At 40.4% G+C, this 14,487-nt stretch overlaps 1 protein-coding gene across 5 annotated transcripts in view; it reads left to right on the top strand.

Moving 5' to 3' along the window:
* Positions 1-8,294, top strand: part of TDRD9 (tudor domain containing 9) — an 83,719-nt gene extending 75,425 nt beyond the window's left edge. For 2 of the 5 annotated variants that reach the window (XM_065063346.1, XM_065063348.1), the window contains exons 30-36: positions 732-802; positions 1,200-1,309; positions 1,469-1,565; positions 2,519-2,657; positions 3,727-3,836; positions 6,070-6,142; positions 7,429-8,294. In XM_065063346.1, the coding sequence (XP_064919418.1) occupies positions 732-802; positions 1,200-1,309; positions 1,469-1,565; positions 2,519-2,657; positions 3,727-3,836; positions 6,070-6,142; positions 7,429-7,524 (696 nt within the window). In that variant the 3' untranslated portion in view covers positions 7,525-8,294. Of the gene's footprint in view, positions 1-731; positions 803-1,199; positions 1,311-1,468; positions 1,566-2,518; positions 2,658-3,726; positions 3,837-6,069; positions 6,143-7,428 lie in introns of those variants that run through there. The other 3 variants (XM_065063347.1, XR_010472733.1, XR_010472734.1) reach the window with 3 other exon arrangements.
* Positions 8,295-14,487: the final 6,193 nt, after the last annotated feature.

Here is a 14,487-nt window from a genome sequence, read left to right as displayed (position 1 = left end):
AAAATTGAAAAACCAAACAACCGAGCACAATGTTTCCACATGTGATAATCTTCATTATATAAGCTACTGCAAGATTATGACCATATTAAATCATTTTCCTCAGCTAGCGACAGGTAAGCAGCTAGAATAGGTGATGCAGCAAACACTCCAGTAACTGATGATAATGAAACAGCGGGAGTTTCTTTCACTGCCACTTCCAAATTCAGAATTTATTATGTATTTTTAAATATCTAGTCACTGCTAAGATAGAATAAAACATGAAATGTGTGTCCTGTTCTGCATTCCGATTACAACTTAAGCATCGTATGTATTACAATTCTTTTCCCATTTCAGTCCTGACAGAATTTCAGGCTTTCAGGTGCCTAATCATGTGCAGTTTACCCACAGGAGTAATCCTGTTTAACTACTCACTATGATAAAGTGAGACATTTTCAAGATTAAAGACCAGCTCACGTAAACAAAAATGATCTGATTTTGTTAGGTGCTCTGTGAAGCCTGAACTTGTGTTTTTTAAGACAGACAGAAGTTGTCAATCCCCTGTACCTATGAAAATACATTTTGTTTAGGTGCCTCAACAAGCAAAGTTTTTTTAGATGGCTGAAATGAAAATGCTGTTTATCAATTTATCAGTTCAGTGTTGCTCAACATATTTTCATTTATAAAGGATTTTGGTTTGGAGAGACCCAGGGGCTGGCTAACTAGGATATCATTTGTTCTCTCCCTTTTCAAAGGTAACAGTTTGTGGCCCATTCAGTCCTTATGAGGTTAAATGCTACAGTATGACCAGAGCATCCCAGTTCAGGTATGAGACTTTTACTGTGATGTACAGGCATGTTCTCAGCTCTTATTTTCAATAAATAGGCAAAAGCCATCCTAGTTACTCTTACAGATTTTTACAGAATTTTTATTCATTGAAAAGACTGAAGTAGTCAGGCCTAAATTACATTAATATGTACACTATTGCTATGTAAAATGTTAAGAATAGTTTTATTAGAGGTGTTGTGATGTCTTACGGAGAGATTATCCATTACCTATCATACATACACCTGCTAAATGGTATTCAGGTAATCTTTAGCCAGTAACCGCTATCTATTGAGGTTGCATTGTGAATTTAAAATAGTCTTTTTTTACATGTTTGTATTGTGTTTTGTTTTTTTTTTTTTTTTTAATGTTGAAAATATTTCTTATTTCCTCCCCAGAAGAGTTTTCATAATGAAGGAAAGCATAAACTCTGTTGTTGTCCATGATGCTCCAGAAGATCCATTTCAGCAATTGCTGGTTGCTGCTTTTTTATCAGCAAATGCAAGTGGTAATGCTCAATAAAAACGTTTGGACAGTTTCTCTACACTTTTAGTTTTCAATGAATAGTTCTACAAGTAAATATCTCGCTGTAGTTCTACGTTATGTCTTTTTAAGGTTTCGTTTTCAGTAGATACTCTTTAGTTTTTTGGGGTTTTTTTGGCAACAGGATCTACTGTGATATTGGATGAAACATCTTTGATGCCTCCTATTCCTGGCCTGGTTGCACTGCTCAGCATGCTGTTCGCTCCTGCTATAGAACTCAGGTATTCGTGTGTTTTAAGAAGTGGTGGGGGATTTTTTTGTTGGTGGTGATTTTTTTTGTTTGATTGTTGTTTGGGTTTATTTGGACCCTTACAAATTGGTGACTTTTTTTTTCTATGCTTTCATCATTTAGGTATTCTCTTCCTGTTCACGTAACTCTTGTATCTTTTATTAGTTTTAATATAGTATGTAGCTAAGATAACTTGTTTCATGTGCTTATGAAGTGCTCTACCCTCATGATATTCATAGAATGGTTTGGGTTGGAAGGGGCCTTAAAGATCATCCAGTTCCAACCCCCTGCCACAGACAGGGACACTTTCCCCCATTGCAGGTTGCCCAAAGCCCCATCCAGCCTGGCCTTGAACGCTTCCATGGATGGGGCATCCACAGCTCCTCTGGGCAGCCTGTCCCCGTGCTTCACCACCTTCATGGGGAAGAATGTCTTCCTTATAGCTAAGCCTGTCCCATCACTACACGCCCTTGTAAAAAGTCTCTCTCCAGCTTTCAGTATATCGACAAGGCAATACAGTCCTAACAATTGTGCTGGAAGCCAAGGAAGCTGAACTGTAGAACTGTCAAGTTTTAAATCTATATGAGGAGAGGAACTCGCATGATTCTTCTGAAAGCTGAGTTCTGGCAGTTGCATTACTATGGTGTTTTCTTTAAATTCTTCTATCTGTGAACTGTCATTTCAAGATAGTGAAGCTGGCTTTCCTTAAAGTTTCATTTTGCAAATGTATTATTTCCTTTTTAAGTTCTATGTTTTCATAACCAGAACTTTAGTTTTATTTCATCGCTGTATTTTAAAAAAGCAGTATGACTAGGTGTGAATGCCTCTCAGGTGTTTTTAGCTTCTTTAAAACACCTGTATATTGCTTCAGCTGGCTTAGTCAAATTCATTTAAGTCTGTCTCTTCTTTATCTCTAGGTGAGACTGTTTTCTTCTTTTCTTATAGGGTTGATAAATGTAGAAAGGATTTTACTGGTGTTCTGTGTGGTTTGGGTTGGAGTCAGACTTGTGGGGCTCCACTATTTCCAGAAAATGACATGGAGCTGACATTTGATGCGCATATTGGAGTCAAAGACATAACAGAGGTAAAACCTGCATAAGAATTTTCACTACAGTGAGAATTAAGCAGAATTCCATGCATCAGAGTTTAAGTCTTAGAATTAATATGAAAAACTTGTTTTACTCTATGGCTTTGGAGGTTTTTTTTAATGTACTACCTGTTTATAACCTTGGATTCATATCAGAAAAAAGTTACACCCTCTGTACACAAAATAAAGTACTACAGCACAATACAGTGTACCCTTTTCAAAACAAAAGCATAGATATTTCACTAATCAGGTACCAATACTTGTTAGTTATGTTATTAAGATTATTGTGGTTTTTACTGATCCGCCCAGCATTACTGCTTTGCGGTCGTCAGTTTGGTTTTACAGCTCTGTTAAATCATCTGTGTCAAGCTAATTCTCCCAGAGCAGATCAACCAAACAAACAATAAAACCCCCAGTATTCCTCATTACAGCCTTTTTGCAACTCATAGGCAGAGATCTGTCAGAGGAGCTGTGCCCATGGCCTCTGCTCTGCAGGACAGCGAGCTGCATTTGACTTGTGCTTTAGACGGTGAAGGACCTCACATGCCCTGATCAGTTCTGTGTACAGAGCAGCTCCATCAGGTGATGGCCAGGGGTTTCTAGAGGATTTCTAAGGATGCAGTGAAAATGCTGGCGCAAATATCTGTGAGCTGTTGTTTTCTGAAGGCACTGACATGGTGTGTGTGATGTTTGTATTCGTGGCACCTTAGCCAGAATGGTACCACCACACTGTTGTGCATGTGAAAATTATGAACTGACCTTTAAAACTTTTAGAGAATAAATTGTGTTGGAAGAAGTCCAGGCAAGCAGTAGCCTCTATGTTTTATGGTGTATCTGGGTAACCTTGAAGACTGTGATATTAAGTGACTGAACATTAATATAGTTGACCAGCAGAAATACATTTGGAGGAAGAAGTTTTTCTAAAGTTTCAGATGTTTTTGCTTATGTTAATAATATTCCAGTTGAAGTTTGGTGATGTGGGTGCCACAGCCGCTTTCATGTCAGTATAATACAGAACTAGTGCTGGTTTAGAGTGCTTTATATTCTCTCGATGGTATTTTTACAGATAAACATCCTAAGGATAGCCATTAATAAGCTGCTCCGAGAATGTGCGTCGCATTCTGGACAAGACAAAATGACACAGCTGCAGGAAAGCATTCGTCAGAAACTTCTATGGTAATAATGATGTAGAAATAAGACCTCTTTCAGAGTCTCAGCAAAAACAAAATAAATGATTGCTTGAAGCATAGCTCAGATTAGGCTTTGGAGAAATAATATGTGTTCTCATTTAATGATATATTTCATTTACTTTGTTTATTTGTAAAGCAGTACACTCAACAACTTCAGACTTCTTGTGGAAGCACTGGTTCTGCAGGGAAGACTGATTGCTAAGGAGTCATAAAACCTAGACTGTAAAACCTGTTCTGCAGGATACTAGTTCTGATGTCTCTTTGCTTTGTGCACCCATGACAAAGCTACTGAAGTCCTATGACACAGGGGTGCAGAAGGATTTAGAATTATTTCTCCTTGTACGTTAAATTTGAATTGTGTGTGCTGCCTTTCCTCCCTCAACAGCCCTGTGTAGAATGGGTGTTGGCCAAGTTAACGGCTGGAGGTCCCAGGTTAATTTATGAATTGCAGTCAGGCCACATGCCTTTTTTCCAGCACATCTCCCTGCTTCTTGTAACTGAAACAGTGGTTCTGAAAAAGCTGTTGTGAGTCAGTGCAGCCAGTCTTGAGAATTTTTTCAGCTTGTGGTATGTGGGAAGTGTTCAGGGGACCCAGTTCAATGAGAGATTCCGGTAACAGCTCCTTCTAATGTCTGACACTGCTGAGCGTGCTGTGAAAAATCTTCCCTTGTTTGTAAATCTAGTGTGTGTTTTAGTGCTATATGTACCATCAGGAGACTTTTCTCATCCTTACCTGGCTCTGTACTGAACAGATTTCAGAAAGAGCTCTGGCTTAGCTCTGAGTTCAGAGTTATGTTCTGTTCTCTAGTATTGGCCTCCTCTCTAGGAAACGTGACCTTTTTCACGAATAGAGCTTTCCTGAAGTAACTATGCCAAAGTCAGGCAGTTCCTCATCTGATAAAGATCAGCAGCTTTTAAGCTCAGCTGCCCTTACCCTAGATTATCAAAATTATTATCAGAGCAGCTGTTTATGCTGAGTGTTCAGGTGTTGTTTTTGAATGTACCTGCTCAGCTGACTTTTTTCCCCAGCTGTGAAAAAACTATTACAATGCTAACAGTTGAAAGCAAGTGCCATATTTCTTATTCTAAAACTTGAAAGAAAATTCAGTGTGGTGCATTTTATAATAAATGAACAAGTGCTGGGGGGATTCAGCCTTCCCTTTTGAGGCACTGGAAATAAGAGCATAAACTATTCGGAAGATGTGGAGACACACATTACATGTTAGCTGCCCAGCAGACGTGTTGGATGTGACCAGGGACCCAGGTGATTATTTCTGGTGCCACACCGTGCGTGCTGCCAGCGGCACAGCTGCTTTTCTCTCTGAGATGTGGCAGCTTGTTTGCAGCAGGTTGTGTGTTCTTCCAGACAGAGGTGGTTCAGCTACACAAAGGTGGTACCTCAGAGGTGCTGCTTGTGTGTTCAACTTCAGGAGAACCAGTGCAGGCTGATGGTGAGCTGTTTGTGTTTCGTGTCTGCAAAGCTCTTGGTAAAATACCGGCTGCCAAGTGTGCTGCTGATGCAATATTTAATTTCCTGTTTGTGTCCAAGTAGTTCAGGCCAGTTGGTGTGTGTGTGTTGCCTTTGGATGCTGCCGTGTGGTACCGCGTTCAGACTTCAAAGCGGGATGAAGATGACGTGTGTGACTCGTGGGAATGAGTGTGGGGAGAGGTCAGGGAACGCAGACAGGCGGAATGGAGCAAACCACAAAACCTCTGGAGGCGACTGTGACAGGAGCTCGTGCTTGGATGTCAACACCAACATGCCAAATTCAAGGCACAAAAATGTCGCTGCAGTTTGTTTAGATGTGAATACTTGCTGCTGTTTCAGGACTGTTTTGGGGCTGATTGTTCAGACTCCTCTGGCCGGTTGGGAGGGGAGGAGCGGCCTGTGCAGCCACATGCAGCATAAAACATGCAGCAGAAATGACAGCTGCACATTCTAGTACTTTGTAAATTAAAAATAATACTAATTTATTTGTAAGAAAATACCTTCTGATACACAGTGTCCCTGTGAAAATTTGTATTTAGACTTCTTACACTAGACGAGCAAAGTACAGAGAAGTGAATGAATCAGATGAGATTAGCAAGAAAATTTAAGGTTCTCTTCAGCAAGGACACCTTGTTAAATGCCCAGCTGTATTCAATGTAAAAATTTCCGTGTATTTGTAATTAATCATATACAAGTGTATTTATTTGAGGCTATTTTAATGTAATTTCAGCTTAATCTGCAAATCAAAGCCTCGAGAGATAATTGCACCTACATGGTATGAGCAGCCGTATGAATGGAATCAGGTAAGGCCATAAGGATAATTCTCTTTAAGAAGAAAAGTTAGAGTAGCCCCGTACAGTTAGTTGGAAGGATGGCTTTTCAGAGCCTGGGGAGAAAAACAAACAAACAAAATATTATTGACTTTAAAGAGATTGAAAGCGCTGCAGAGTAGAGTTTAAGGGATACATTAGCCTCTATTGATACCTTATTTTTGTAAAGTCTATTTAGTTTGTTGGGTAGTTTGGTTTGTTTTTTATTTTGTGTATACAAATATTTAGTCTTTTCAAATAGAACACTTCATGATTTTTAAGTTGAGAGAGATTGTAAAGGTCACTTTACATTTGTTGGAAGTTAAAATTTTGTACTCTTCTATTAAGCAGTTGTGCCCTAATAGAAAAACATTGATAAATTTTTCTTGTTTGGGGTTTATCTGAATGCCATGCAGTTTAGTTTTGGTTTGGGTTGCTGAGCTTTCAGGGGCATTTTTCTTTTAGGCAGACAGCAACGTTGGCTTGTTTTAGAATGAATGTGGTGGGATCAGATAGGAGGGCGGCTTTCTCAGAATCCAAGAAGGTTTGGTAAAGTTGAAAAGTCTGGCTTCCTACTCTGTTAGAAATCTGACCTTTCTTTCTCTAAGGGCCTCTGCAGGCCACTAGATTTCCTGACGAACAAGTGCGTTTTCTTAATTAAAAGGGGGTGAAGAATTACTGAAGGCAGCAGTAAGATTTCTACACACACACTTCCTGTGCCTTTCCCTCCCTGAGGCGAATAAATGGGGATTTGGGTCTCTGTGCTTGAGAAGATTGACAGCAGTGAATGAGCACCAAGGGCACGCGTTTCCAGTGGGCATTCACTGGGGCGTTAGAGTGTGTCGTGACGTATTGCCTTAAGCCCAGTGTTCCTATTTTCTTATTTTTAATTTGGCTATCTTTGGTATTATGAAGATAATTTCCTATTCAGTTGTATTGTTGTTTAGCTTTTTATAACAAGTTAATGTACAGGCCTTGCATCAGGATCTTCAGACTCCAGATGTAGCAGGGAAAAAATCTCAGGACATGTGTTGTACACTATCATGTAAAATACTACCTGTGATGCTTTGGAACTGATTGTGACATTGTTCTGACTCAGGCAAGCCATGAGATACAGCATTTCATAGTATTGGCTCTAATGTTGAAATGTGTGGCATGGAACTGAAGTGCCTGTATGATGTGAAACTGTCAAAACTCTGCAAAACTCCTCCTTAACCATGTTATGTAGGGAAACAGCATTAAAAATACGTTCTGACTTTCATCTTGCTTCTTTTGATTAGGTGGATTCTCAGCATATCATTGACCAGTCGGAAAAGCAGCATGAAAGAGGAGATGATCTTTATCAGATACATAAGCTTGTTCTGTTGAATGTTTAAGTATTTCTAGAAGTCTTGGAGAGGAAGAGATACTACAACTAGTTTTAAGATTACTTTTGTTCTTCTATATAACCCTTGGATATCTGTTTTGCAAGACTGTTCCCTAAGGTTAGTGTAAGTGTAACAAAACACAGTTTGAAATATGTTAAAGGTTTGAGTTTTTTTAACAAAAAGCAAAGGTTGGCTGACCTAGAGCAGACAAGTTCATTCATAAAACAAACTGACTTAAAGCAGGATGCAATTTTCATTTTAATAATACTTCTGAGCAGGTTTATCACAAGGTACGTGAAAGACAAAGCAAATCTAGGTTTAGTTGTTCATTTTCTGTGTAAAAGCTCAGAAGCCACAGGGCATGATTTTTTGTTTTAACTGCAGGTCGCATTCTCCTGTTTTCTTTGGCATTAGTTTTTTAAAAGCCATACAACAAAGCTGTTTGGGGTTTTTCTTAACCGAAAACTAGAGGTCAAAAGAAACTGATGATCTAGATTATGTTCATATCCAAAATATAACTTCATTTACTGGATACTATTTTTTCATTAATTTTTTCATACAGCAAAAGATAAGATTTCTTTTCCTGTATGGCAGAACAACATTTTTAAATTACTGATTCATGGCATCTTTTTTTTTCATCTTTTTCTCTTATTTTTACCTGTGAGATCTGTAGCCCTAAAAATGAGGTCACTGGTGTCAGAATAAAATGCAGAAGTGAAATAAAATGTATTTGTCTCTTCTTTTGTGCAGTCATGCTTAATAAAAGCTAAATTTAATTACTAATGGTATGTGATTGTATTCACAAAATAAATGAACACAAAAACGGTACATGGAAAAGTATTAATCTTTAAGTATTCACTCTGTGATTTGAAAATCATGTGATATCCAGTCATCCTCTGAAGAACAGACAGAATCAATGGTAACCATTTAAAAAAGAAGTGCCAGACTTGGGAAAAATAAGGGGATGCTTAGACTAAGAGATTATTTTAAGCTGTACTTAAGCAGAGGGGCAACGTCGTAACAGAAAATTTCAGTGGCTTATTATAAGCAGTGCTTCCTTAGAACCATTTTACTCATCCTTGTGAATTATACACCATCATACTTTATATAGTGAAGATAGGTTTGATAGAAAAATGGCATCTCATGTGGCTTCGACAACAGTATTTCTCAGCTGAGTGTTGCAGTTAAATGTGTTTGGGGGCAAAAGAAATGGGCAGGATGTCAGATGTTTGATTTGCCTATTAACTATGGGAATTTCTTTAGGAAAAGTTAACTTGGTAATACCAAAAGTGTGATATTAATAATGTAACTCACCATGATTCTTCATAAGCAATAGTGAAATTGAGAGTTGAGAGGAATAGGATATATATAATTTTTTTTGTTTTCTTTTAATTCTGTGGCTAATGTGTCCTGGTCCGTTCACGTGCCCGTGCTGCCATCTGGTGTGGGGTTACCAACGTGCTGCTGCTTCGCCTGTGAACGTTGTGACGCTTTCGGTGAAGACGAGATACTCTGTAAGGGCTCATGTCATAATGAAACTGAAAGGTTTCTACTCTTGTCCTTATGATGAGAGGGGTAGATAATGCCAATTCCCCCCCAGCCCAATAACCTGCCCCTGGTCAGCTGAGAAATGAGAACTGTGTATTACCTTTCAGAGCTCCCGTTTTCTTCCTGGGTACATAGTACACATGCATGTGATACATGACAGATTATCCTTGAAGAAACAGAACATTTTACAAGTTAGCCTTGCTGGGAAATGTTTATTGCCAGATGAAAATGTAGTACTAAAATATAAAAAGCAGCAGTTGTTTGTTTGATTTACATTTCAACAGTATTGCCAAGTCACTTAAAGAAGTTTAAGGTAAACAGTTTCAGGATTTCTCCCTTCAAAGTTAATAGTAGCACTGGAGGGAGAAGTGTTGTAAAATAGTAGTGTCTCTGTGTGGCTATAGACCTGATCCCAGTCAGGCCTGAGCCTTTCAGGGGTTAGTTCCACAAGAAAAAGGCCATTCCTTTTATCTGCAGGTGCTCACCAACATCTAGCAAAATAAGATTTTGCTTACCACAATTTAGTAGTGATCATCCACATTTTATGTATTTCTTCCATTGCTTGAGTCCAAGGTAGAAATATTTGAATCTATAAACAGATTAACCCTCTTGAATGCCTCCAATAGTACAATAAAGAGACAAACTGTATTGATAGGTGCTTCTCAAGTCTGAGCACATGTGCATTCAGTATTATTCATCCTTTCTCCCACAGATATAAAATCAGGTAGCAGTTTTAAATCAAAAGAATTTTTTAGCCATTGCATGTACTTAATTTGGAAATGTACTGCCAGAGGCTGTGCTAGAAATCAAATGTATAAACAAATACAGAGAGGAATCAGAACTCCAGGGAAGGCAGATCCTTCAACAGCTGTTAAAATTGAGGAAGTCAGACTCCCTACCCTATGGAACTCCAGAACCTGAAAAAATATACTGAAAGAATGACTGTTTTTATCCTTTACCAAGCATTTCCTTTTGGCATAAGGGTGGAGAATATTGTTTACAAATCCTTTTACAGACAGATCAGTCTAATAATTCCATCTGTGATTGAAACATTCTGGAATCAGCAATAGTAGAATGACATAACATGGATGGTCACTAGAGCGAGATGTCATTTAACTGAGTCTGCACCAAGAGTTGTTCAGGATCCCTGCTCTGTGGTTCTTGTCTTGCTCTCCTCTCCTGGGACTTCTTCCCAACTCTGCTCATGTAGGATCTGCAGCTGAAAGGAGGTGGAGGCACAGCGGGATTGTCTGCCCTCAGGTCTTCTGTAGGAAGTGGAGGGTGCAGACGTACTGTGTAAATACAGATTTACCTTGCCAAAAGGATTCCACTACAGGGTGCTTCAAAAAGATGGACCCAATTTCAAATCATTTGCTGTTTGAAATTGGGTTTGTCTGTTTGAAACGCCCTGTAGACACAAGCTGTATGTACCTCAGTGGCTGGATGTGATAAAGGACACATACAGCCACCCATGAAGCTTTGCAGTAGAGGTTGGTGGGGGAACTAGGGAACAGAGAATCTGCTGTGGATGTCAGGATACACAGACTATTGCCAGTCAGATGGTGCCTGGGGTGCCCAGACTTCTTCCCAGCTCACCTTCCATTTTTACTTCTTTTCCAAGCACAGTTGGCCTAAAAGGGTATTTCCATTTACTATACCAGCTGTTACTCCAAGAATGCAGGTGTTGCCATAAGATTAGAGAAATGTTATCTCTGCTCCCTACATTGATTCCTTACAGAGCGCTTGCTTTACAGTTATTTCAGTAAAATCATATTGTTATGATTATATTACAATCATATTGTTGTGACTATTGTTAGAATTATATTGTTACAATGAACACTTTTCTTAACACTTTTGCACAGTGAAAGAGAAAAGCATATAATTATTAAAAACAAGCAACAAACCTGGACATTTAGTCACCCAGGTTTGCCATAGGGGATCAAGGACAGGAGTTACACCAGCTTTGGATATCTCTCTGCTTGTGAAATCCAGCACTTTCAAAGGAGTTTGGCCTTTCCTGTGGAAATTCAGCACTGATCACAAAGCACGTTTAGGAGTTTCACGTTTCCTGCCCAAAAAGTTGTATTAGTGGGGATGTGGGTGGTTTGAATGACCCCTGTGAGTCTCCTGCTGAGAGTGTGGACACGTTCAGAACGGCAGCCTGTGCGTTGTGCAGCGAGCGTGGGAATGAGGGTGAGTGTGGATGCTGATGTGATTTATGGCCAGAGAAAACAAGACTGTCCTTTTTTAACTGTGTGATTTTAAGTGGCACAAGTGGGCCCAGAGATTTACTTTAGAAACACTGATCTTGTCTAGCACAGCTGTGCTGTTGTAGACCTGAGCTACCAAATTCTGAAGCTTGCTGGTGGATTTTAAGGACCTTCTGCTTGCAGTGCAGACATGGAGTTGACAGTTCACAGGAAAAGGGAGGCAGGAGGTGGAATTTGAATAGCAAAGGGGTGGAGACTTTATCCCAGGGTGACTTTATTGAGCACAATGAGTGCACTCAGGACAGGCTGTGCCTTGTTTAACCTGTGGACACATCTGAGGTGTGTTTACACAAAACACCTCCCTGGTGCACAGCTCTGACATGCCCAGAGTGAGGAAGAACTTGGTGAGACAAGGGACAGTTGGAGCAGTCACACAGGTCATGGTCCACGGGAAAAGAATTGCCTTGGGGAGACTAGAGAAGTGCTGCAGGTCGCTCACCAAAGGTGAGACTTTTCTCTAAAGCCGTTGACCATTTGTATAATCTCGGGAAAGAAAAACACGGTTATGTGCAAACAATAGTGAGATGTATGTGACAGAAAAGAAGTGTCATAAGAGCAAGTCTAGCAACTCATCTTCCTGCAGTCATTTTGGAAGCTCTGGTGTACGTTATGTTGGCTCACAGTAGTCAGGCTGATTGTTTAGCTGCATCATCCATCAAAAATGATGAAGCTCTTAAAAAATACCTATACATTTTTGGATCCATTTTCAAGGGTCACCTGCTCTGAGCTCCAGAATGGTCCATCCCAATGAGCAGGAAACCAAGCAAATGTAGAGGGAGACCAACATGGATGAACAAGAACTCCAGAGCAACCTCAATCCTAAAATGAAGTGTGCAAGAGGTGGAAGAATGTGTTGAAGGATGAATATAGACACACTGTCAGAGTGCAGGGATGTTGTTATGAAAGCAAAGAGCCACCTGGAATTGAATTTAGAGAGGGATGGGAAGGGCAACAAGGAAGGCTTCAATAGGTGAATCAGCAGCAAAAGGTTTAATAGGAGCTCACTGCTGGATGGTGCCTGGTGACAAAGGATGTGAAAAAGCTGACAATGCCACATTTGCCTTGGTCTTTTCTGGTAATATTTGCCTTCAGGAATCCCAGACACTCATGGGAAGGTGAGGGCCAAGGAAGACTTTTATTCTAACTGGAGAAGGATTAGGTTAGGGAACATTTAAATAAACAAGACATCCTTAGGACCTGAGGGGCTGGACCCACAGGTGCTGGCTGACAACCACTTGAGGGCACTCAACAATCTTCAAAAGGTCCTGGCAAGGGGGAGAAGGTTCAAGGAAAGCAAATGTCACTTCTATCCTTCAAGAAAGGTAAGGAGATTAAGAACTACAGGCTGGTCTGCCTCACCTTAGTCCTTGGAAAAGTGGTGGAGCAAACAAACCTGGAAGCTGTTTCCAGACACATGAAGGTGAAAAAGGCAATTAGGAGCATTCACCACAGTTTTATCACACTTGATCAACCCGCTAGCCTGCTGTGACTGGCTGACGGGCTCAGCGGTGAGGGGAGAGCAGTGGGGGTGTTGGGTTTGTCTTTCCCGTGGCTTTCAACACTCCCCATAACATCCTCACAGGCAAACCCATAATGTATGGGGTAGGAAAGTGGAGTGTGAGGTGGGCTGAAAACTGCCTGCTCTGCCAAGGTCAAAGGGTTGTAACCAGCAGCATGATGTCCAGCTGGAGTCTTGTCACTAGCCGTGTACCCCGGGGGTCTATAATGGCACCGATACGTAACATCTCCAGTCATGAGCAGAGTGATGGCGCAGAGTGCACAAAACTCAGAGGGTTGTGCCACCATTCAGGGACAGCAAATGAGCCAACAGAAATCTTTTGGACTTCAACACAGGGGATTAAATTCTAAACCAAACTAGTAGCTCCTTAAATAAACTACAATTGGTCAGAAGAAAACGATTTGAAAATAATAATCATCACAGTCGCTTACCTCATTCAGCCTATTATTTCACATGTAATGCTGGCCCAGTTTAAGACTCGGAGCTCTCAGCCCTTACTGGAGTTTAACACAGGTAAACTAAGTCCGCAATAGGTCCTAGCTGAACCCTGTTTCCTATGCCCTAACACGCTTCATAGTCTGAACAAAATTCCAAGGGGATATCTTATAAAAATTCTTTAATCAAGACAATAGGTCATCAGACTAGAAAAAACAACATTCTACTTAAAATATTCAACTAAATTGTTAATTTGTCGTTTTAATATTGTGGACAGTCGCATGCCAATTAATATACCTCAGAGGCAGGATTCATATACTTAGTGAATTCAGCTATCTAAAAGGCAACCAGTCTTAATTGATTAGATAATAGTAACCAGATAATAATAGTAACCAGAGTTAGCTGAGAGGCATAGTATACATCTAGCATTCACAATGATTGACCATGAGCTAAAAAAACACTTAGGGGTTGGTGGTTTGATTTCTGCTGTGTTTGATGCACTGACAGAGAATGCTGAGGTCTGAACACCTGCTGTGCCATCAGTTCCTCTCAGCCTGTGGCCTCACAAGTCACTGATGATGGTGACAAGGGACACAAGGATGGGCAACAGAGGCCGTTAGTTACAAGTGCTGCAGTGGTTACCAGACTCTGGAACCGCACACTGGGCTGCACAAGTTCAACTCCCCTTTCTTCTGATGGTTAGATCAGACCAAAACATTTCTGTCAGAGATGAGCATGCACAGAGGTGCTTGAGGTTGTGGTAGATGCACTCGACCCCCCCCAGCCAAACCAGCTGCAGTTTGGTCCAGGCTCCAGAGGAGGGAAAGGCCTGAGCCCCAGCCAGGCCAAGAACTCCCGCCAGGAGACCCGCAGGGAAGCAGAACAGCAACTGAACGCCGGTGGCTTGTGGGTGCAGGGAGTCTCGTGTATGCAATTTGACTACGAGTCAACCACTTCATTCTATAAATACAACAGCCTGGATGAGCCACTTTGAGCTCTCCCTGCTAAATAAGTCAGCTGTATGGCAATGGTTTTACTACTCACAGGTCAGTGGATGAGCTCAATTCAAGTTCAATATTAATCATTTAGCTTAAGTAGGTGCACACCAAATATAACGGATAATTTAGAAATACAGGGTTGTATGATTTTTAATATACTCTTTGATTCATGTTACTTGGTAGACTAGTTTTGCTAAAACTT

Source organism: Columba livia, chromosome 5, assembly GCF_036013475.1.
Source record: "Columba livia isolate bColLiv1 breed racing homer chromosome 5, bColLiv1.pat.W.v2, whole genome shotgun sequence".
NCBI classification, from domain to species: Eukaryota; Metazoa; Chordata; class Aves; order Columbiformes; family Columbidae; genus Columba; species Columba livia.
The sequence above is the reverse complement of the archived record's forward strand: the minus strand, read 5'-3'. Positions and strand labels throughout refer to the sequence as shown.